This window comes from Callionymus lyra, chromosome 11, assembly GCF_982586985.1.
Source record: "Callionymus lyra chromosome 11, fCalLyr1.hap1.1, whole genome shotgun sequence".
In the NCBI taxonomy this organism is placed as follows: Eukaryota; Metazoa; Chordata; class Actinopteri; order Syngnathiformes; family Callionymidae; genus Callionymus; species Callionymus lyra.
Window position 1 is genome coordinate 23,225,623 of NC_141828.1, and position 24,284 is coordinate 23,249,906.

The 24,284-nt window shown below is 38.5% G+C and overlaps 2 protein-coding genes across 3 annotated transcripts in view; both read left to right on the top strand.

Moving 5' to 3' along the window:
* LOC148069662 (ankyrin-3-like) overlaps nt 1-12,431 on the top strand; it is an 83,428-nt gene extending 70,997 nt beyond the window's left edge. For both annotated transcript variants that reach the window (XM_087802472.1, XM_087802473.1), the window contains 10 exons: nt 418-492; nt 978-1,109; nt 1,222-1,365; nt 3,823-4,990; nt 6,710-6,866; nt 7,234-7,314; nt 7,665-7,748; nt 7,830-7,937; nt 9,106-9,175; nt 10,693-12,431. In XM_087802472.1, the coding sequence (XP_087658598.1) occupies nt 418-492; nt 978-1,109; nt 1,222-1,365; nt 3,823-4,990; nt 6,710-6,866; nt 7,234-7,314; nt 7,665-7,748; nt 7,830-7,937; nt 9,106-9,153 (1,997 nt within the window). In that variant the 3' untranslated portion in view covers nt 9,154-9,175; nt 10,693-12,431. The remainder of the gene's footprint in view (nt 1-417; nt 493-977; nt 1,110-1,221; nt 1,366-3,822; nt 4,991-6,709; nt 6,867-7,233; nt 7,315-7,664; nt 7,749-7,829; nt 7,938-9,105; nt 9,176-10,692) is intronic.
* A 1,577-nt stretch (nt 12,432-14,008) lies between these two features.
* Nucleotides 14,009-23,493, top strand: LOC148069663 (coiled-coil domain-containing protein 6-like). Its single transcript, XM_087802880.1, has 9 exons — nt 14,009-14,295; nt 16,634-16,783; nt 17,409-17,537; nt 18,599-18,702; nt 19,389-19,549; nt 20,834-20,990; nt 21,749-21,849; nt 21,960-22,081; nt 22,398-23,493. Exons 1-9 carry the CDS (start codon nt 14,038-14,040, stop codon nt 22,596-22,598), a joined length of 1,383 nt encoding a protein of 460 aa, XP_087659006.1. The 5' UTR covers nt 14,009-14,037; the 3' UTR covers nt 22,599-23,493.
* Nucleotides 23,494-24,284: the final 791 nt, after the last annotated feature.

The window sequence follows — 24,284 nt, forward strand, 5'->3', positions numbered from 1 at the left end:
GCTAGCATAGTACGCAACGTAGACTTTGCATGATGGTCACACACTATAGGATATATATGTATAACTTGTTTGTTCAGACTTATTTCAGTTTACTTTGATTTGTGTTGTTCTTCTCACAGTGAATGTTGAGGTTACTTATCAAAGAGTCGCGAAGTACCACACCTACGTCCTTATCATATTGTTGCAATTGTAAACTTTCTTTTATGGCCATCCTACCAGATCGTTAAAGTCATAGACTCATTGTTATCTCGTTTCGTGTAACGTTATATTAACAAATTTAAACAAACATTTATTATATTTAGTTTGAAACGAAATAATGGCCTTGAAAAGAAAGTTACAAATGCCTTCTTATAGTTATACAATATATTTTTTTATGTAGACAAATGCAGGAAGAGTAATGCGTGACTATTTTCTCAGGTCCCCAAAGTCCTTGTGAGAGAACGGATCTCCGAATGGCTATTGTGGCAGATCATCTGGGACTCAGTTGGACAGGTGAGAAATACATTTCACTTCCTTTTCGCTCCTAACACATTTCTTATTTAAAACATCTACAGTATATTTAAATGTTTGGCATCACCTGTAAATATTATAGTGTCGACTAAGAGTTGGGGTTATTTTCAGAGTAATCTGTTCCTTTTTAGAGTTATAGACAAAAATGTTTGTTCATTTCAATGTAGTGACTGGAGCTCGGTAGTCTTTGTCTTCATCTTCATCCAAAAAGACACTTAAAAACAACCAAATACCTCCATACTGCTCGTCGCTAATTTCCGTCTCAAAAAAGAAACGGATTACTCTGTAAATTACCCCAAATTCTTAGTCAACATAAGTGTGAGTGGACAATGAGTGAACTACTTTTTTCAGAACTATCCCTTTAACTACTCTTTTACAATAAGCCCTACATTTGTGTCCACATTTAAAGTTACCTTTTAAATGTAATTTATATTTTGTGTTAAGTTGCAATTCCTCTTTCTTTTCAGAGTTGGCACGGGAGATGAACTTTACAGTGGATGAGATCAACCACATCAGACTAGAGAATCCCAATTCTCTGACTGCACAGAGCTTTATGCTTCTAAAAAAATGGGTTAGCCGGGAAGGCAAAAATGCCACAAGTGAGTACTTTTACGTTCCTAAAATTGTTCGGTTATAGACTAATGGTTAACTCCACCTCCTATTGTCCTCACATTTCTTATATTCAAACAATTCTTCCATTCTGTTCTACAGCGGATGCCTTGACAACAGTCCTGAACAAAGTCAATCGGATGGATATTGTGACTTTACTGGAGGGCCCGATATTTGATTATGGTAACATTTCAGGCACAAGATGTTTTGCCGATGATCATGCTGTTTTCCGGGATCAGGCTGATGGTAAAGTTTAGCTTTCTCTAGCTGATCTGTTACCTCTCCCTGTTACCTTATTAAGACACAAGCATATTAGTGATGTAGAATTAAACCTGCATGTTTGACAAATGGCTACGACTGCGACACATATTTGGTCAGAAAAAAACCTGATGAAGATATTTGCCTCATTCAATTCTTGTTTGAAGCTTTCCCAATTATTTTAATGCAATAATTACATCACTGATCTTCAAAAGAACACTGTGTTCAGTTGTCACCCATTTGCCAAAAAAGAACACAAATACAACTCTTTTGTTTCTACTTCTAGTTTAAAGAAAAAGTGGATTGCAACTTATGAAATGCAAGCAAAAGGGTCTTACTAAAAGTTAGGATATAATGCTAGCCCTGTTTATAAGTAACTACTGAGACAGCCAGTACATTGGCAACCCCAAGAGTGATGCCTCAGAAAGTTTTAGTGAAATTATCCATTTGGTTTTTATAAAAGAAACCTTTGTTATGAAGTGCAAACGGAAGAGTTGAGTCACATGTTTGTCTTTAACGTGCTGTATTTGTTCTTGTTTTAGTTATACTCTATTACTGCTTCAGTTTAAATCAGTCCTCCTCTAGTTCCTCTAAGCCTTCAATGGATAGATGAGAGATTTTTTTCCTCCTGTGACGCCGCAGCTGCTTCTCTCTTCCATCCCCCTGCTGGCTCCCACCCTGCAGCCAACTCGCAGGCATTAATAGAAATACTGCTGCCCTCGTCAAAACAGCTCCTCCCATCTTTTGTCAAGCATCATTTTCTAATTGTTTCAAAACTTTTTTTCTTTTTGTATTGTGCTTCCCTTTCCCCTCATCCTGTCTCGTAGTGTGTGTGATTATTCCCTTGACTCCCGGATGTAAAGAGGCTCCTTACATCCTGCTGACACGGAATTCATACTACAGAACGCCAAACTCCTCCCCTCTACCCAGCCCCCTCACGCCTAATCTAGGACTTCACCCTAATCCTTTCAAACCACGTCGCTCTCCGAGTTACGAGTCTTCTATTTCACTGAAGGATTTGGCACCGGCTGCACGATTTGACCAGTACAGCTTCCACTCCCTTCCCCGTAAATGCTACAGACATCTGTGCCCTTCTACTGAAAACATACCTCCTGCACCTCCTTTCTCACCTCATCCCCCATCCCCAATCCCTCTCATTACATCCCCATTACCCCCCAACGCTCCCCCTACCTCTCCAAACCCTACTGGAGACTTTCCCCTCCAATTGTCTCCTATTCCAAACCATTCAAAAACAAGAAACTCGGAGCAGACACTAGAAAGCTCAGCCAGCTGCCACATCCTCGCACCCTCCTATGCTGCCCCTGAATGTTACACCATACCCGTCTCACCCTCTTTCCCCTCTAGCAGGGCACCATCATGTAAAGAGTATGTGAGCCAGCTAGGAACTTCCTCCCGTCCGGTCTCACCCCTCTCAACATCAACTATCCCCACTGTCTCTCCGTCAGGCTCTCGTCCCTCCTCCCCTCCCCTTCGCTCTCTTTCGCCGTGTCCTGCTTGCCAATGCACTTGTTCATCCTCCATTCCTCTCGCTCCCATTCGGAGCCACACTGACGCCTCCTCAATGGAAGTATTTCTTTAACATTTTTTCCATCTCGGTTCTCTCATCTGAATACAATACTGTGTGAGTGTGTGGCAGAAGATCTAAGTATGATGGATTAGCCAACCAAAGCACAAACCTGAACATTTTTGTCTTCAACATATGTCATGCTGAAGCATGTCGGCTGTAAAAGAAAATTAAATAAACATAGGATACCTTTCAAAGATATAAAATCCAAAACGGCTTTGGGTTGAGATTTAAAATTGGCAAACGAGACAGATTTTTGTAATCAACTTTCTTTCTTAAATTTGAAAAGGGGTGAAGCTTTAGATTTCTTGTTATCTTTTTACTTGTCTTATTGACATTGACAAGTCTGTATCAAGTGTATATAGTTTGGATTTTATGCACTTGAATAGTGTATTGATATTCCCGCTGGACAGTAAGTAAGTAATTAAGTACCGGATGAGAGTGAAAGGAATGAAAACCGAGATTTAATAATGTCAAGCTATACCTTTTTCTAGTTCAGTTATGTTTTAAATGTCACAGTGATGGTTGGCCTTGTAAAATATGATGAAAAAATCCTGAAATTCTGTCTACAATATGTCCTTTAAATTCTAGTTTACTCTGGACAAGGGACAGGATCAGGCTAAACAAACTAACGGTAAAAACAAATGCCATTTGAGCCACTTCCTGATCTTAATTCATGTAATCGAGAGTGGAGGTTAGCAGAATTCTAGAAGCAGCCAGATCTTCTGACATGCTCACACATTATTTTAAGAAATCAAAGCTCCACATGTTTGCCTTTGTCTCAGTCCGGATGTGTTTGGGTGGTACAGTGTTGTGCATGCTTGTGTTTCTCCCTACATTTGTCATCCTGTCATTTACAGATTATCAGAGCATTCTAGCAGAGATGCAGTCCCCTGCCGCTCTGGGCTCTGATTCCCAATTCCTGGTGCCTGAACTCCCCGTCACACCCGACCCTTACATGTCCCAACACCCCCATCATCCAGATCTGCTCACTCCTGTGTCGGACAGTTCGCAGACTCAGCCTCCACCCTGGAGCCCCATGATTGTACCCGGTATCGCAGAGCTAGAAAGCCCACCCAGTAGTCCACCCAGAACCAGTGAGCTCAACATGTCTATCCCATTCTTTGAACTCCCTGATCCCGTGTTGATGAAGGTGCGGAAGCCCCACATCGCTTTGAACGATCAGCTGCTATTGAGCGAGGAGGAGGACAAGTCCTGCCAGGAGATGCATATGCTCCATAAGCCAAGGTCCCGATCCGTCCCCACAGTTTGGGGGCTAAACATTGACATGGCCTACTCCACATCCTCTCCATCTCTGTCTTCCATTTCATCGATCACCGCTTTCACACCTGACAGAAAACAAGGAGGGGATGGAGCTCAGGATTGTACCCTGAAATTGGACTTCTGTTTGAAAGGCTGCTTAAGGAATGAAAAGAATGTTGGTCAGAAGGTCACAGCTGACTTGGCAGAGGGACAGGGGTCTGTGGAAAAGTGGCTGGAGTTAAGTTTGATTCAGAAAGTGGAAAGAAAATGTGAGATGGTAATAAAAGATAAGTCAATTACAGAAGAGCACGTGACAGGAAGTGTCGTGCAGGATGTTCAACAAAAGCTTCCAGAAATTCAATGTGACTCGACAGAAACTGTTGGACATTATAGTGCTTCAACAACTAAGGGGCAAACAGATAGTTGGAGCAAAGACCATACAAAGACTGATGGGACAGAAGGTGTTAATGTGCAGGAGCTAGCAGGAAATGGAATCGACCCTCAGTCCTTGTTTGAAGCACAAAGTGAGCAAAACCCGACAGGATCAGATAGAGGGAAAAAAGAGAAAGAATCAGAGGAGGTAGAAGGCTCAGAGGAAGATGAGGAGGACGAAAAGAAGAGTGAATTTCAGGAGGTCAACATTGAACAGGCAGAAAAAGAAATGTCTTCACTTTCAGGTTGGCACAGTGATACGTCCAGTGTTAACGTCGAGCCACCAACACCAGGACGCAGCGTGAGCTCCGACCTCATCGACAGACGAGAAAGGTACAACTTATAATTTGTCTGTAAAACTTTATTGTCACCTCCCTACTCCCCAAAACGGCTCATTGAAAAGATGCCTATAAGGTTAAAGCGCAGTGTCTACATAAAAAGCTGTGGTCTGGGTAGAATTTTCTCTTGTTAAATAATGTAAACAGCATGTTAAAAAGATTTAGCCAATGCTAAGGCTTTATAAAAAAGTTGAATTTTAAAAATAATAAATATGAAGTTAATTGATTCCAAAGCAGAGGGGCGACCTCCACTACTGCATATGTATTAATGGAAGCCAGGGAGGTCGTTTATCTTGACCCAGAGACAACATAAGGGATACCACAAACACATTTGTTTTCGGGCTTACTGGTCACATTGACCCAGAACACAAAGGTTAAGGATTGTAACTTCCTTGAAGGCTGATTTGTTTGGAACAGATCTGTGATGTATGATCTTGATCCATGTTAAGCTTTATTGATTAAGAGAAGTATTTAAAATTGCATCTAAATCCTTTTGTAAGTGTTTCCAGAGACTTTTTGAGCATACTGACAGAAGAGTTACAGTAGTCCAGCCTGGAGGTAACAAAGGCATGGATAAGCTTCTCGGCAGCGTCCAAAAGAAGAACATTCCTGATTTTTTTTTAATGATTTTAATTTCAAGACAGTATGCTAGTACAAGATCTAAGGTGTGGTTGTAACAGTTCCTGTAAATACTGAGAGATGCCAATTGATTATTTTATAGAGTTGAACATATTAGCCAAATCATCATTAATCATATCCACATGGATGTTAAAGTCACCAACAATTATAACTTAACATGATTTAAGCACCAGCCTGGTCAAGAACTCGGAAACTGAGATAAGAATTCAGACCAGGAGGACAATGACTGACCTGATCTCCAGGTTGTAGGAGACAGACTAACAATACTCTGCTGATAGACAGGAGTTGATGAGAGCTGTGACCCCACCTCCTCGACCAGAGCGTGGAGGAGCATTAATGTTATGTGAACAAATGGTGTTGATTCATTTAAAGATATATAATCATCTATAGTCAGCCAGGTTTGGGTTAAGAAGAATGAGTTCATAAATAAGTGCAGCTTTTGCTTGCTTTTCCATACTTATTCCTCCTGTCCTGCACAATAATGGTAGAAGTATTTTTTTTAATTAGAATTTATTTTCTTTTACATATTTTCTACTGTGGACATTATCAGATAAATGTGTAGGAGCAGCTCTGGGCCCTGGTCTGAGTTCTGATTTGTCAATTTAATGGATGGGTAGTAAAATGAGGCACATTTCTAGAATATAGAGCGACAACATCCAAGTGGGATTGAAACAGTTTTTCCCCAAAAGTCTGCTGGTCGTTCACACAGTTTGCAGGACACAACCTCGATAACTAGCAATTGAATGATGAGTAGTGGCTCTGCATATTAACATAGCCAGATTGTACTGGGTTTCAGAGAACACTACGGAATTCGACATTGTTTGTGCATATACATTTTAATCGACTACCATTATCGCAAAAGATGGAAGTCTAACTAAACATCCAACACACACTGGGCAGAGGAAGGAGAGGCCTTAATGGAATAAAATTGACTAAATACCCCCCCTGAAGCCTCTTAAAAAGGTTTATCTTAAAGTTAATGTGGAAATGATCAAGAAACAAAACGATTAAACAACGTTCTTCTGCCTGATGCTAAATGTATCATCATGTTTCTTTTCTTGTTTCGTCATTACAGTCAAGAGAACTCGACGGACTCGATCACGTCTTCATCTAGGGCTGAATCGAGGAGGTCACGACACAACTGCGACAACTCAAGGACTTCACCTCAGGGCGGCTCTTCTGAGTCCTTAAACAGCAGGAGGGAAGAGGGAGCGCTGGTGTTGGAGAAGAAAGTAGGTTGAACTAACACATTTATTGTGATCACATTTTGTCTTGAACCTTCAATGAATCTACTTGATGGATCTACAGTTCTTAGGACCTAGCCTAAGGTCCTACTCCAGTAAAACTGTTTCTACTGTAATTCACTTGTAAGACAACGTAAAAATGTGTAAATTAGTGTTTATTAGTACACGATCTGTTACTTTGATCTTTACTCTGACCTGATGAGGACCACTTGAATACAGTCAAGCTTCTTCTTATACTGGAGCATGGAACACTTCCTTGCGAAAGTTTTGTCGGAGGATTTATGATTTCCAAACCCGTATAAATGGACCAAAACAAAAACTCATAACAGTTCTTCTAAAATTCACTTTTTTCCAGCAGAGTATTAGCGTAGAATCTGGTTCAGAGGAAGAACAAACAGTAACAACCAGAATCTACCGACGACGTCTTGTTTTGAAGGTAGCCAGAGAGATGCTGGTCTGAGTCTGGTGTTGGTTTAGTGCTTGTGTTTGGGTGTTCTCGGCTCCTGTTTGTTCTGCTTATACTAACCTGGTCCTTCCCTTTAGTGGTGGCTGTTGACAGCAATTGAAATATCTACATTCTAACATGACAAACGAACATTTCACTTCCACAATCATGCTTAGATATTTGAGTTTATTATCCAGTCTCCTCACTGGCACAAAACTTCCCACTTCTGGACAATCTGTGGTCTTCTGAATGTAATTCTTTTAAAGGTTTTATTGCTGTTGTGGTGGTGGTTGGGTAATTTGTTTCACGTGATGTGATACACTGATGACGTTCACTTGCAGGGAGAACAAGCTAAAAACGTCCCTGGTGATTCTGTGACAGAGGAGCACTACATGGACCAAGAGGGTAACCTCGTCAGCAAAAAAGTAACCTCTTCGCTCGCTCTTGCTTCTCAAACAGACGGTGGCGACTGTTTTCCTTCATTAATGTTTTTATGGCTTGGGCAGGTTATCAGGAAGGTCATTCGTCGTAGGTCCACTCCTGTGCCGGAGAACCACAGAAGAGAAACATGGCCCGGCAACCTTCAACAAACACTAGAAGAAGATGGTTCAGAGGTTTGATTGATACAAAAACTGTTTAGGGGTGTTCACACCAAACGCGACATGGGATATGGAAGCAGGGATGTGATACGTGACAATTTTAGTGACAAGCACTCATTATTTTAACGATCCCGACTTCAAAGTTAGGAAAGTGGTCTAAAAGTGAAAACCCAACTCTCCTGACTCCCTCAATTTAAACTCACTCACACACTCAAGTTTCAAATGTCTTCCTCTCTAAAATGCAGTAAGTCACTCATCATAAACATGTTTTGAACTTATTACTTTATAAAGTTCTCCCCCATCTATAATATGGACGAACGAGAGGTTACGAGAGTGGAGTCCATTATGGCATAATAATGGCTTCACTCCTCCTCCAGTCAGCTTTAATCACACCCTGATTTGTTTATACAATGATTCCCATGGAGGTGGAGACTTCCATGGTGGTTACACGCAGTGACAAGCCTCGATGTTTGAGGGGGTGTGGTTATGGTAAACTATATTTATTCTCCTGAAAATCAGTGTTTTCAGTGGGCGGGGCTTAAGATCATTTTCTAATGTAAATATTTAAATGAAAAGAAAGTTTTGTACAAACAGACACATACTGATGAGTACAATAGAGGTTCACGATCAATTTAAGACACATTTAAATCATCATAGTCATGTTTTGGTTTGAACACACCATCAGAGTGATTGGGTTTGTTGGAATCTAAAACTACAACTTAAAGCTGCGTTGAAAAATACTCCTTTAGTATTTGTATAGTGAATTTAATTGATAAGGGAGTATCTTTAAATCCAATTAATATTTTGAGGCCATATTCACCTGTTGATTGGGAGTTATTTTTGACTGGTAATTATCATCACAAATCTTTCCAGAATGAAAAAGCTGTATCATTATTTTTATGTGTTGTGATCGCAGCTTTAAGTTATTTTTTCTTCCTCCTTCAACTGTACATTTATTATCCTTATGGTGTGTTTTGTGTTCACATCTTTAGTTTTTTTACTTCTGCGACAACCTTGTAATAATAATTGATATCAACGTCTTTCACTTCCAGGTTGTGGGTTGTGTGCCAGTTGTGGTTACTTTGTGGATCAAACTTCTACTAACTCCCGTTTTTTCCTCTTTGGCTCAAAAATTTTGGGGTTTGTTTTCTCAAACCTGTTATTTTTGTTTTTGTTTTTCCAGAAAGGAGACGGCTCCAGAAACGGAAAGAGGATGGAGCACCAGTCATAGCTAGAAGTCTGCTCCCCACCAGGTACTGGATAAATTCTGAAAGCTTAGGGATTCATGTGAATTCTTTTCGGAATCCCGGATGACACAGACTAGCAACAGTGTCATTCTCTGGCATCAGTACCAGTAACAAAAGAGCTGATTGCTATAAACGACTCAGCATCATTTTATCAACACGCTGCCCCTCAGTGTTTTGTGCGGTAAATCCTCGACTCGCATTCCATTGTCACTTCCCAAAAGAGTTCGATGTCCTGGCGGCTGGACTTGTAATCCCCTCTGTGCTGTTCATCTGCTAAAAAAAAAAGCCGTCAGCACCAGTTTCTATGGCAGCAGAGGTCACCATGTCACACAAAGATGCTTGGAAAATGTTTTCAAGGCAGTGTCAGCGAAGTGCTTTTATTTCTAAAAGAAAGTTTAACATTGGTTAGAGCCAGAGGTGTTGGTGTTTGACTGGAGGAAGAAAAGAAAACAACCATGCTTGATTTCTTCCGACATGATTTATTGGCAAGATGTGACCGATTTTTGGTCAGTGGTGATGCGTTTGGTGCTCACAATTGTGAATCACCCTGAACAATGAGTTGTTCTGTAGAACCAGCTCTATCCAGTATAGAAGGCTTTGGTTGGTAAGAGTGACACATGCATAGTAATGCAGTCAGGTTAAACACTGAGATGGTGATCAGACTGAATGACCCTCATTTCTTATATCAATGATTGTCACTGGTTTCTCTTTAGTTCTCTGGATGGTTCTTTCCATAAAATTAATTATAATTGTGTCCAATAGGGCTGTATAAACCTGACAACCTGACACAACTAATGCACCTTACCCCATTAATGAGGCCAAAAATTCCTAAAGTAACCCTAAAAAAGGCAAACCTGTGAAGTAAAAACTATTTCAGGTGACTTTATTGTCATCAAAATAAAAAGTAATCCGAGTAAAATGTGACTACTTTAAAGTAACTAGATTATCAGACAAGTTTCTAGTTATTTCATACTTTTTTTTTTTTTGTTGACTACTTAATTCTGCATTAGTTTATTCATGGTTTTCATGCATTCAGTGATGTTGTGTCCAAATGTTTGGCCTGTACTGTATTATTAGACACTAAATCCAAAAATGTAATCTTATTTGAAAGTTATAAAAGAATATCTCTCTCTCATCAGTTTATCTCATGATTTACGCAGATTATGTCTTTGAGGTGAGATTTGCTGGTTCCATCAAAGATCGTATGATTTCTGAATGCAAATGTTGAGTTGAAGTAGTACTGTCGAGGACATGTTAGGATCATATGATGACTCTTATTATAGGAATTATAGTAAAGATGTTAAATCCTCATATATACTGTACCTCGAGACCATGTATCTGCTAAATTGGAGACTTCAAAAAGCCATTTCTAAGTCAACAGCCACACTAGTACCAGATAAACTCATGAAATAAGTGATTATAGATTATTGTTTTCTTCACTTTTAGTCATTCTTAGTCACAGGACGCTTATATGCTTAAGCCCCATGAGTTTTGATTATTTTTACTTTCGTTTGTCTTTCCAGATGATGGATCGTAGTAAATGTGTCACAGGAAATGAAGGAAGGTTCCAGCGCTCAGACGTCGCACTGGATGCAGTCCTCGGCTTCGACTAAATAGTTTTCACCAGAGTGGAGTCGACCCTGCAGACCTTTGCATGATGAGCATGACAAACACTCTCCGTCGATCATCGGGAGTCTCTCACCGTCTGGCCGGATCAGCCAATGACTCTGCTTCCTTTTTGTGTGTGAACCCATTGAGGTGCCATCGGTCTGCTGGTGCTGTGAGAACCTCAAGGAGTCAAGGACTCCAAAAATCACGCTGATGCAACTGGGACCAAAGATGGCACAAGAGCTCAGTCCACACAGTGGCCAGAGAAGTAGACACAATAAATATACTTGTGGAACACACTTCTTCGATACTCGCCTTATAGTTTTTTCTTGAACCCATTATTGTAAAAATACTAATACTTTTGGGATATTTTATTTTATTTTTTACACTTTTTTTTCTCAAATATATATATATCCATATAGATATAGATGTATATCTATATAGATGTATATCAACGGGAGGCAAACACACTTTGGATCTTTGCAAGTGCTTTCCTAATGTATTGAAACTGTTCCACTTTGAAAAGCTCTGAGTAACACATGCTCTTGTATCAATATAAAACTGGATTGATTTTTTTTCATGGATCTGAAATTCCCAAAGTGGGAATGAATCTAATCATGCAAAAAAAAAGAAAAAAGATAGAGAAGCAGTGTTCAGAGTATTTTCAAGCATGTTGTTCACATTATTTTGAGTACAATTTCTACAAGTTTGCAAACACTGTATTAAAAAAAGGATTTGTACCCTTTACCCAGACACATATAGCCCTTACCTCACTCGTTTCATATATTGGAATTACAAAAATAAAAATGCCATTTAATGCGTATTCAGAAGTGATATATGTTGCCGGGGGTCAAATGTCTCACCTGTCTTTCTGTCTGTGTGAAATAAGAGGGAAAATACGAATGTAAATGGACAAGTTGCTGTAAAACTTTATCTGTTCTGTGTGTTTTGGCTGTAGGAGTCTGTGTACATTCTTAAGCTGTTTGTAATCACCTTAGCAGTTTGTCCATTTGGTTTTGACTGCTGTGGTACTAAAGCAAAACTAGGGCATTTTACTTTGGTGATCTTTTATTTTAAAAAAAAAAACCTACTCATACTACATCAAGTACTATTATTTGAGTGTAGGTTTGATAACACGTTTGGCGAAAACACAGTTTCGTTGATCAGACTATTTAAATGGTTTTAACCCTAAAAACTGTGTGATATTTTAGGCTTGAGAGTCTGTATATGCAGTGTCAATTATTGGCACAATTTACATTAGGACTTATCTTTGTACTGGTTTTCATTAGATGCACATGTAGTACCAGTGTGGTGTTCTACGGGTGCAATGGCTCATGTCAATGCTGTGGACATTTGGGGGTATATGGGAGGGCAGGTAACTAAAGGGTACAGCTATACTCATCCCCGTATTCTACGTCAATCAGGGGGTGGATGATCCTTTAATATGGTCGAACTATCAATTTTGTTTGATATGTGTTTTCACCTGAGCATATATTTTGATGTACAATTCTTACTTAACAGAGTGAAGCCATTGAAATGTAATTATCCTAGCACTTTGGTTATTCCAGTCTTTTAGAGACTAGAGCAGCAACAATGCTACAATTGTTTCAGACGCCTTTTGAAAAAAATTAAAAAAGCTTTGATTTCGCAATAATATCTTTGTTGTCTTTTTTTCGATAGGTTTTGATGTTTGATCATTACATTAGGATGGTGCTCTTCAGGTTCAAAACTGGATTAAAATGGTTTATATAAACTATATTATTCAGTATGTGTTTATGGAATCTTGATGATTTTTATACTGAAATGTTCACTGGAAAGTAATGAGGTTCTCTGTATGTCTGTACTTTTTGACTCTTTGCTAAGTGTAGAAAAGTAAAAAAAGAAATCAGATTAAGGTCATGCACACTGAAAACTCTTTTGTGATTTGGATTTGTTTTTGCGAACACACAGAAAACTCTAAAGTAGTTTGTTGAAAGAAAATCTTTGGGCATTGAATAGCGCCAGCTTGAATTGGCTTAAAAAAATACATATTAGCGCTAAAGGAGTATTGGCCTTGAAAATAAAAACAATTTAAAATATTAAACAGAACTTTGAAATATGAACATTTTTATTTTCTATTAAAATATTTTTAAACAAATATTTTAATTTCAAATTCAAATGTTATTTTAGATTAGATAAGATAAGAACTTAATAATAATAATCAGACACATTTTTTTCAATTATTTGTGACATACTAACCAGACCTCCCATGTTAAAGGGCAACTGATGTCAAAAATCAACTCTCCTGACTCACATGTTCCAAATGTTGAAGTCTTCCTCTCCAAGATGCAGTAAGTCTCTCATCATGACCATGCTTTGATCTTATTACTTTATAACAGTGGGTCCATGAAAATGATATTATATGGCTCTCCATTTTTTGTGCAGGGACTACACTTTTGTTTAACGTCAGAAGTTTAAGGGACAAGTTCATAACATCAAATGTTATCATTTATATAGCTTTGATTATATAGATATCCCTTGTGTTGTCTCTGGGTCAAGGTGAACGACCTCCCTGGCTACCATGAAATAGATATGCAGTGGCGGAGGTCGTTCACCTTGACCCAGAGGCAACACAAGGGTTAAGATGGAACGGATAGTAAATATAAAATTAGACTTAAATGGCCCAAATTCACAGTTAAACCACAAAAACTTCATAAGACATTGAACAACAAATAATAAAATAAGATTTGAGTGAAGATGTTCAGATGCAATCTCCACAAGTATTAACCTGTGCCAGTTGAGTTTGACATCCCTGCTCTATAAAGTTGGCCCCTGTCTCAATTGTTTAGCAAACAAGATGTTATGAGAGTTGTAAGTAAGTAAGTAATTTTTATTTGTATAGCCCTTTTCCAGACCAGGGTCACAAAGCGCTTAAACAATCAAAACAATATTCAATAAAGTATATATTTTAAAGATCAAGATAAAACTGATAACACAACAGGGGTTCCAGAAAATCAAGGAAAAGCCTGAACAAATAGAAACGTCTCCAGGAAAACAAAACGTTTTCTAATGTAAAAATCTTCATAAAAAGAGTTTGTTTTTTTCTGATGAGAACAACGGAGAACACTGAAAACATCTAAATCTACTCATCAGTCACCCTTTCAGAAAAGCGCAGGGTCACATCCCCGATTTCCCGGAGCCCTCCTGGCGGTGGCGCTATGGTGCTGAGCGAGCTGACGCGGCGCTACAGCGGCTCAGTGTTGGAGCTGCGAGGCGCAGTCATGGCGGACAGCGCGAGCGAGAGCGACACTGACGGAGCGGGCAGCAGCAGCTCGGCGGTACCGATGTCGACCTCCGCGTCAAGCTCGGGAAAACCGAGCATAGTCATCTCACATTTCCGCCTGGAGGAGTTGACGAACCGCCTGGCCTCGCTGCAGCAGGAGAACAAAGTTCTGAAGATCGAGCTGGAGACGTTCAAACTCAAGTGCAAAGCCCTGCAGGAGGAGAACCGGGACCTCCGCAAAGCTAGCGTCACCATTGTAAGTAACGCTGATGCTACATGCTAGTGAGGCGATGCTACTGTGCTACTACATCTTAGTAAGTCAACGCTGCTGTGTTACATGCTAGTAAGTAGCGCTACTATGCTACATGCTAGTAAGTCAACGTTTTTTCACTAGAAAACGCTTGACAGATAGTTAGCTATAGTTGGTATAATTCCAAATGCGACGGAAGTCAGTATACATTACTTAAACAGGTGTTGTGTAGATATAAAGGATGAATGCTTTGGCAAAAAGCCCACTCTGATATATGTGTAGCTAGGCTACCTAGCTAATGTAGCCGTTCGCTGTAGTAGCACGGGGGCTAACGTTTCTGAGGTGGCGTTCATAGCTTTGCTTTATCCACATTTGCTTCAGTACAAATACAAAAAGCTAGTCAAACTACAAATATCTTGGTAGTCTTCTCTAAGTACACTAATACTACGTAATGGCTATCTGGAGGGTTGACTTGAAAATGAACTTGATCAACGAGTCATGTTTATGTTTTGCTAAATCTGGCTCATAAAATGTGAAACCGAGCTTGTGCTTAGATGAGAAATTTTCAGGCCAAACTTAGCTCCCCAAGTTTTGCATCGGGCTCATGTTTTGGCATGTGGTCTGTGCTGTCCCCCCCTCATCATTTGAGGGTGTATACATGTGGCTGTTACACGTGGATGAAGACAGGCATCTACAATACTGCAGCTCTAGTCAGGGGTCAGGGTGTTTTTTTAGGAGTGCCTTTTAGAAAGGTCATTCGTACACTGGGTCGTAAGTGTGAGCTGTTTGATAAAGACCCAAACATGGCTGTGTTTCTCCTCCTTAACTCTCCTCCCATTACCGCAATATCACCGGAGTCATTAGGAAATGGTTTGGCAGAGTTCTGTGCTGCAGACTTTTTTGGACGATCCCTGAACAACACAGGTGGGAGCTGGGCTTGTTTCAAGGGAGTCTTTGCTCCCAGGGGGCAAAGTCACAGCCTCGGCTTAAACTTTAACATTCCTCATTTGATCTTATTAGATTGAGAAGTTACAAATTAGTCTTGTCGTCATGGTTGACAGCTCCTGACAGTAATGCTAAAACTTCAACCTAAATACTACTATTTGGGTTGGAATTTGTTGGCATCATTTTATGATTTAAAACATATTTTCAGTGCGTTTGACTTTGGTTTGATTTTGTGGTCAATAATTATCACTCGTCATTTCTTTGTTAAAGTGATGGCTCACTCAAAATCTATCACTATTTTCTACTCGCCCTCATATTGACCAAACGTTGGGATTATTTTGGGAGTAATCTCTTACCTTTTACAGTTATAGACTAAAATATATTTTCATATTTATGTCTTTGTCTTAATCTTCGTCCAAAAAGACACTTAAAAACATCCAAATGCCTCCATACTGATCAACAGTAACGTCCATCTTGTATTGAAGCCTCGACATGAGGAATTGTTCAAGTGTGTCATTTTTGAGAAAGATGACACCAGTCGCTACATTAAAATGAACATATATTTTTTGCTTATAACTCCAAAAAGGAACGGATTACTCTGAAATTATCCAAACCCTTATTCCACATGAATGTGACTAGAAAATGAGTGAATTCTGGGTGAACTTGCCCGTTAACCGGGCCATACAAATCTAACTAATGGCTTGAAATTTAACCAGCCACCCTCTATTTTATTTGAATTTAAATTGTGAGCACAATATGAATTCCAGCTACACTCGCAAACTAGAATTTGTCTGCATTTTATAAACGCTGGTTACTGACCACTATTGTCTGCGATTGTCAATACTCAACTTTCACCACCGATCACAACAATCGATCACTGGAAGCTCATACTTGAAGCTACCACAACACATATGTCTGTTTTCTGGAAGTGTTATGCCATGTGTGAGAGCAATGTAAAGTTGCTGTCCTGTAAAGCATGCAGTGAATAAATACTTAATTTGATTTGACATTTTAAAAACAAACTGGCAGAATAAGGTGATGTCTTTTATTCTCTTTCAATATCCTTAAGACTATATTTTTGTTTTTAAGGTTATATTAATTTATTTTATATGATGAGAAGGGTTAACATTTAGTTGCATTTTCTTTGAAAACGCACAAAATAAGAGTTTTGGAATCTGCTTGCCACGACTTGAACATGCTTCCTTTTCGGTGAGTATTATCGTGCAGATGATGATGTATTTACGACTGCGCAATCCTCCCTACAGGGTTGTTTGTTATTGGTTGTTTGATTACAGTTGCATGTGGATACATGACTTTTGGTTTTATTCTTTCAGGAAGATTTATTCTTGGTAGCCCATTAGTAACTATTGATCCGTTTTCCCTTTTCTCCATTTTCCAGCAAGCAAGAGCAGAACAAGAAGAAGAATTTATCAGCAACACTTTGTTCAAGAAGATCCAGGCCCTACAGAAGGAAAAGGAGACGTTGGCGGTCAACTATGAGAAAGAGGAGGAATTTCTCACCAATGAACTGTCAAGAAAACTCATGCAAGTGGGTAACAGCTTTGGACTGATTATAACCTTAGCATTTAGTTTAGTGTCTGCCTGCTTACAAATACTAATGTTTGAAAGATGATTCAGCATGTCGTTCTGCAGGATCTTTTGACATTTGCGCCAGCTTCATAAACACTTCCCAGAAATGCATTCGCTCATGTTTCTCTTTTACGACTCTCATTTAGCCTCATCCAGCCTGCACTTTATCTCCATTTCTGCCGTTGCTTTAATCGGAAATGTAATGCTTTCAATCATATCTCTATAGAAATGATTTTCATATCCAGTCCTGTTTGTAAAAAGATTGCTGTTTTCTTTTCAACTTTGCTCAAAATGAGTAATCTGTTATATAATTGACCTCCTTTCTTCTTGGATCAAAGCTGGGCCGCACCCATTCTCCTTACTGGTTAGCTGCCAAAGGTGGTTATTTCGGTTGCAAATCATCTTAACACAGTCAGTTCCTGTTGACAATGTGTTTGTTTGGGTCTCCTGGTTTTGTCTAAATATGGTTGGCTGAAAAGATTCTGATTTGTCATCAAATAGTTTGATAATGACTCATAGCAAGTCTTCTCATTTTATCCACTTCCTCTTTTTAATGCCACAACCTTTTCCTCTCCCCACTCCAGCTCCAGCATGAGAAGGCTGAGTTGGAGCAGCACCTGGAGCAGGAGCAGGAGTTCCAAGTCAACAAGCTCATGAAGAAGATCAAAAAGATGGAGAATGAAACCATCTCAAAGCAACTGACCTTGGAACAGGCATGTGTATTGATAAACGTTTTAAAATCTTCCTCTCTTTACCAATCAAACACATTTAGTTTCTCAAATCTAGGATGCCGATAATGGTCTTTTTTGATTGAATATTCAAATTGTAGATGGTCTGTTACTTTGACAGACATAACCATGACTCACAATCATTTTTACAAATAATTAAACCTGTTATTCCACTATATTTAAAACGTGTGTGTGTCTTTAGTATGGCTGTGTTTTGGTAAGAATCTAGCGATACATGTGTGCTGATGCGATGTATTGCAATACTGTAGGAGCAATGATATATTGTATCGTAACGATAAAATTCTTTCTGGCTTTTACAACAAAGAAATGAGCAAATACTTTATCTAATCAAATGTGAAAGTACTTTTAAGAAACAGCTACTCAGCTACAATATTAACTAAAATGTCAACTTTTATTAACAAAGCACAATGAAGTGCATTAACAGACTCCAACAACCTAGAGCAACGTGCAAAATCTGGTATAGGACAGTGTTTAATTTTTTTAAACTTTGTTTTAAAGAAAAAATAAATAAATTGTTTTGTTGACTGTTGCCAATTGGTGGTCAGAGATTTAATTGCACCACAAATGAATACAAGCCGGGAATAATGTATTGCTTATTGTAACATAAAACATCCAATAATTCTCTTTTAGGCACACACTATAAATTAAAATAAAATGTTATTTCAAAGGTGTGTATATATATATATATATATATATATATATAATTCAAAGTTATTTTATTTATTTAATCATTTTATCCGTGATCAACAAGATTTAAACGCTTTTAACGTTGTTATGACTAAACTAAACTTTTAAAATGTATTTTTGTGCAATCATCGATCATCGAGGTTTGTGGAATTTCAATTTAGCACACATTCAATGCTATTGAATATCGATACAGTTTCATTTATAAAAATATTGCGATATATCGTATAAATAGTTTCTTGCACCACTTTTCTTTAGGGTTTTTTTAATAATCGTGCAAATTCCTCTGACTGCTTTGAGCTTTACGGTTTCTTCATATTAAATTGTATTTCTCTCTGCAGTTGAGACGGGAGAAGATTGACCTTGAGAACACTTTAGAACAGGAACAAGAAGCACTTGTTAACAGACTCTGGAAGCGGATGGATAAACTTGAGGCAGAGAAAAGGTGAACGGGTCTCATATACTTATTTTTAGCACTTGTTTTAAGCCAAATGCATTATTTTGAAATATGTCCTTGAAGTCAATTAATTCAATATCTAATGGCTTTAATAGTCTGAATATATATATATATATTTTACATTGTATTACAGGGCCATGTTTGGTTACGTTAAAATGATTACATTTTGTAAGCTAGCAGTTTTAATTTATACATTTAGTTTTAAAAAGTATTTGAAAAAACTGTTGAAACATGCAAAGACACTGCACAAGCAAGATGCCAGTTCTTATCTGTAGATGTGGGTGGACATTGCTTTGTGCATTTAATTTGTCACAGGCAAAAATCAAGCTTGATATAATTACAAAGCACTTTTGTTTTTTATGCTGTCATTCATTCCTAAATGCGCTTTTTTAGTAAACAGTATGATGGTAATTGACCAGCCTGACAAGAAAATAATGGAGTAACAGGCATATGCTACATGATTTGTGCTGTAATTGGTTTAATAGTCTTGTATTTGTTTAACTTCCAACTGTATTAATTTAAAATTAATGAACTAGTTAAGCAACTCTTCAAGTTATGTTATGTTAAGACTAAATGGTTCCTAACGTTATTTTCTTTAGCTCAACAAAATTTGTGTGATGTCAACTTGTTCCATTGACCTAATGTCTATCTGGTTGGTTTTTCATGTTGTATAGAATCCTGCAGGAAAAGTTGGACCAACCGGTATCTGCCCCTCCTTCACCAAGAGACGTCTCCATGGAGATAGACTCGCCAGAGAACATGATGCGGCATATTCGTTTCCTGAAGAACGAGGTGGAGAGACTTAAAAAAAGCCTGCGCACAACAGAACTGCAGCGTAAGTGGATTCTACTTTTTCAAATTGTCCAAAAGGAAGTAAGTGATCAACAACTGTATTATAATGTAAAAGTAAAGAAACTGCCACGAAAGACAATGACTGAGGTTGACTAAGATTCAGCCATATCTGTCATTAAAAGATAGCACAGGTAAAAAATGGACTCTGTCTTTGCCCCAGTTTCACCCAAACAATTAGACTTTTTGAAATATAAAATCAAGCTTAATATGCAAAAATATTGTTTTATAGTATTTTACACTTACTTACTCTTAATTTAAAAATGATATTAACACACTTTTTTTCCAAATATATATTTTATATTTATTTAATATATTTGTGGTTAAATAAGTGGTCATATTTAGACACTAGTAATGAATAATAGAACTAAATACAGTTCAATGTTGTAATGATGTTTGACTTCCTAAGGGCCACATAAACGCAGTCAAAGGGGTGCGTTTGGCCCCTGTCTGTTTTGGAGGGGCTTTCATGTAATAAAAAAATACACACCACATCTATGTCTCATCAGTCGTGAATGCTACAATATAAATGTGATTAATGTGTATTAATATTTATGGGAGAGCAGACAGTAACTTGTGTTGCTAAGGCAGTATTTGTTCTTTGCAGGTTAGAGGGCAAACTAAGTTTCCCTGTTTTTTCTTATGTTCTCAATGCTGGTAAACATTTTAACATGTTTTCAATTCACACTAAAAGTTTTCTGACGTAGTCAAAAATGCTGCACGGTTCACATAATACCATTATTAATACCATTATTCTTGTAGAATCTGGCATGTCTGTCTGTAATGGTCACCGAAGCAATGTAACTGAAGTCCCAGCTTATTGGACAAGCCTCACCGATAAACTTCCTTATTTGTCGTAAGATGTTCCCATTGAGGCATCAATTTGTCTTCTATGCATGTACAAAACAGTGTATGTATGCATGTGTGTAGTAAAGACTCACAGAAAGTTTGACAGACATGCTTGAAAATTAACATTTTAACTACAAACAAAAAAATTGTCAGTGATGTAAAAAGAAAAACAATATTGGGTTTATACCACTAGATGGCGCAGTAAATCCAAATATGCTATATAGACAAGCACACCATATGAACCGGTGTCGCGTACCCAGCACTATCATCACATTATCGATCAAATTGGTTGTAATGGAATTTTCATAGTAGTACACATGCTTATTTCAAGCATTTTTTTTTCAAACTGTTCTATTATTGCACACACAGGTACTGGTGAATACATACAAAGATTTATACATTTATTCCTTTGATTCCACAGATACAGAGAAGCGTGCCCAGTACATAGAAGAAGAGCGACACATGAGGGAAGAGAACATCCGACTGCAAAGAAAACTCCAGAGAGAAATGGAACGTCGGGAAGCTCTTTGCCGACAGCTGTCAGAGAGTGAATCCAGCCTGGAAATGGACGATGAGAGGTGCATGTTCTTGATTATTAAGATGCACACAAAATGGAATTCATGTTTCAAAAGTATCCTTTGAGCAGGAAATATTACAATCTTCTTTGAGTCATTATTTTACATTTAATTTTACTTTTCTGTACATTTTTAGTAATAACTGATGCAAATGAAAAATCAATCATAATAGCAAACTTTCAAGAGTCTTAAAAATGTGAAAACATGATAAGATATTCAGTATTTTGTAAAGCATCAGCAAACATTTTTAAAGCCATCCTTGAATCAATCTGCAATTTTGGCTTTTTTCATTTTTGGTTGATTGTCCTTAATTCATTTTCAAATGGTATTTAATACATTGTCTTGAGCTGGAGAAAATCTTTAAAGGGTTTTTTAATACTTGTGTTTCTTTTTCCGATTTTTCTTTTCTCCCATCTTCCTTTTTAATATTGGGTCTCTAGTGGTTTTATTTTGATTTTTAGTTTCAAGGGATCAGAGCGATATAAAATACGAAATATTAATTAATCTTATCACAGTTTTAAATTGGATACTTCATATCAGAATTAATTAAAATGATTAATTCATGATGTCATATATTTGTCACTTGAACAACACATTTTGCACAACATAATTGTGGATCAGACAATTAATCATAATTTACACCCCCTATTCAATGTTATGTATTTATTTAAAGTATCTGTTGAAAGGTACCCATGTATACTTTGACCTCTGGAGATATTGTTTCTATTTTCATTTATCTTTTCTTATCGTATCATTATTAGGTACTTCAATGAGATGTCTGCACAGGGTTTGAGAGCACGGACCGTGTCCAGCCCCATCCCCTACACCCCCTCCCCGAGCTCCAGCCGCCCCATATCACCTGGTAGGAACATTTCTTCTCAACGTCCAACAACAACTTCCTGCTAACGATCATGTTTAGCGATGATTGGCCATCTTTGCGTTGATATTAACCGAGTCTTGTCTGTATCACAGGCCTTTCATACGGAAGCCACTCTGTTGGCTTCACCCCCCCAGCAACGCTGTCCAGAGCCGGCATCTCTCACTACAACACACCTGCCCTGCACGTCCACGGAGGCTCTTCTCAAGCTGTAGCGGTGAGTTTTAAACACCCACACTTAAACCATACATAACTACATACTCATGATTATTGTATATGCGTGTGCTGCTCCTGGAGGTACAAAAAAAACAAACAAGCTGAAGCTTTTTCATTCATCTCTCCTGCTTAATAGACAGCACTTTCTTTTAAAGTTGATGTTTGCATGTGCTCTAACAAATTGTTATGGATATGGTAAGACCTAATCACGATTTTAGATCTATAGCCGATATATGATTACCCAGAACTCCAAGTGTTAAGATCTGCATGAAACTCCTTTACATGTGTTAAAATGTGCCACCATGTCTCTCCAACAGAGGCCTTCTCCCAGAAGAAGCACCAGTCCTGACAAATTCAAGCGTCCGACACCCCCTCCTTCCCCCAACACACACTCAGGGGCCCAGCAGCCTCAGCCGCCGCCTCCCCCGCCAGCCCAGCCCATGGTCCAGTCCATGTCCTCCCCGGCAGCTATGTCGCATCACACGGCAGCAGCGCAGCTGCCTTCTTCACAGCCTTAACGTTTCACACACCGTCTCCGCGCATGGGCGCCCAGTAACCGACGCTACTGCAGCTTCCGTCTAATACAGCTCTGGGAGTTTCTCACTACCAACTCCACCAAGAAGCAACTCAAAAGGTTTAAAAGGAGATATTGAAAAAATAAGATGACAACCTCAGTGGAGATGGTCATCCACGGAGTCCACATGTGGCGTCGCCTAACTATTCTTGAAAAAGAAAGAACTGCAAAATATGCGCTTCTGGGATTTGTACGCCAACTTTTGTGTTCCACATTATGTCTTGTACATGTTAATTCTTCTCTGGACTTTAGCTGTTGGAATCGCAGCGCTTGTGAAATGGCACACACAGCACATATAGTTTTTTTTATGGTTGTGTTTTCTGCTAATGTTGGATGTTTGGATCAGCTGATGGATGTACGGAAACGTAAGGGGATCATCGGATCACATGGTCAATTATTTTCTTTGCTAAAAATACGACACTCGATTGCAGTAACGTCCTCGACTCACTCCCCTGCCCCGCGTTAGAGGCCGGGCGGCCACTCGACTTGAGTAATGGAGTTTTTGCATCGATCAATAAGATTGCTTCACTGTTTATTTCCTGAAACCACAGATGGCTTTGCTGTTCTTCGGACGAAGCCAGTCGAGAGTGGCGTGAACTACGGATCGATGTCGCCTACTGAGGTGTTACAATCTAGTCATGTACTCAGTCTCTTTGCTCTTCTCTGGTGTATTTCTGAACGCTTCTCTCATCCTCATGGGTATTCCGCATCGAAAAGTAAAATTAAAAAAACACACCTTACGCTCTTTACACTAAGTATACGTAATGCTCAAAAATTTCAAAGGAATGGTACTGTTGAACCGAATTTCTATGTATGATTAAAAGATCTTCAGACGACAACCGGACTGTTTGTCAAATTCCTCGAAAGTCACCATCTTCTGGTTGTTGTTGGTCCAAGATATTTTACTGAGAACTTACAGTTCAACAAGTCTCTTACTATTTGCTAATGTAAAGGCTTAGGTAGCCCTCACCCTGTTGCAGAGAAGAAGTTCTGGTGTCATTCCTCTTGCCAATGATCAACATAACATAAAGTTAGACTAACACAAGCCAGCAACAACTCAATGGTGCTTTAATATTTCTTAAGGTGATCTGAAATGTCAAACATCTGGGAGCTGAGTTTGAATTTACTTTTTATAACTGGTTAAACATGTCGATTTGTAAATTCATTTAAAACGCTTTAACTTGTTTAGCCTTAAACATTTTATCTGCTTGAACGATCTGTTTGAAGGCTGACTGATTACTTAATGTGTATTACTGCTCTAGTACCCAGTGGCTGCTATAGTTTTAACTAATACATTATCAGTTGTCGCTGTGTTAACATTTCAAATTCTAAAACCACCGTGGATGATGCTGTTGCTGCAAGTGAAGTTGAGCTACTTTTATAATGATCTATTTCAAAAGATCTACCTTCATCAAATTTGCTCAACGTAAGTAAGAACATACTTTACTCAGATGACTTGCACTGAATGAAATGAATGGACTGATGATCAGTCATGATGGAAGGATGTGTGGATTGAATCATCTTCATATAAATGCTGACTTACATAAATAACTAGATTCAAATAGTTCAGTCCGTGAGGATCGTATTTCCTCATAAGATACTTTTCCTCTGAGAGTAACTTCCAAAAATA

Excerpts from the sequence above, each read along its gene's own strand:
- LOC148069663 (XM_087802880.1), top strand. The coding sequence starts at position 14,038 with ATGGCGGACAGCGCGAGCGAGAGCGACACTGACGGAGCGGGCAGCAGC. Across the intron at positions 19,550-20,833 it reads GCGCACAACAGAACTGCAGC|ATACAGAGAAGCGTGCCCAG; the intron begins GTAAGTGGATTC and ends TTGATTCCACAG. Across the intron at positions 20,991-21,748 it reads CTGGAAATGGACGATGAGAG|GTACTTCAATGAGATGTCTG; the intron begins GTGCATGTTCTT and ends TATCATTATTAG.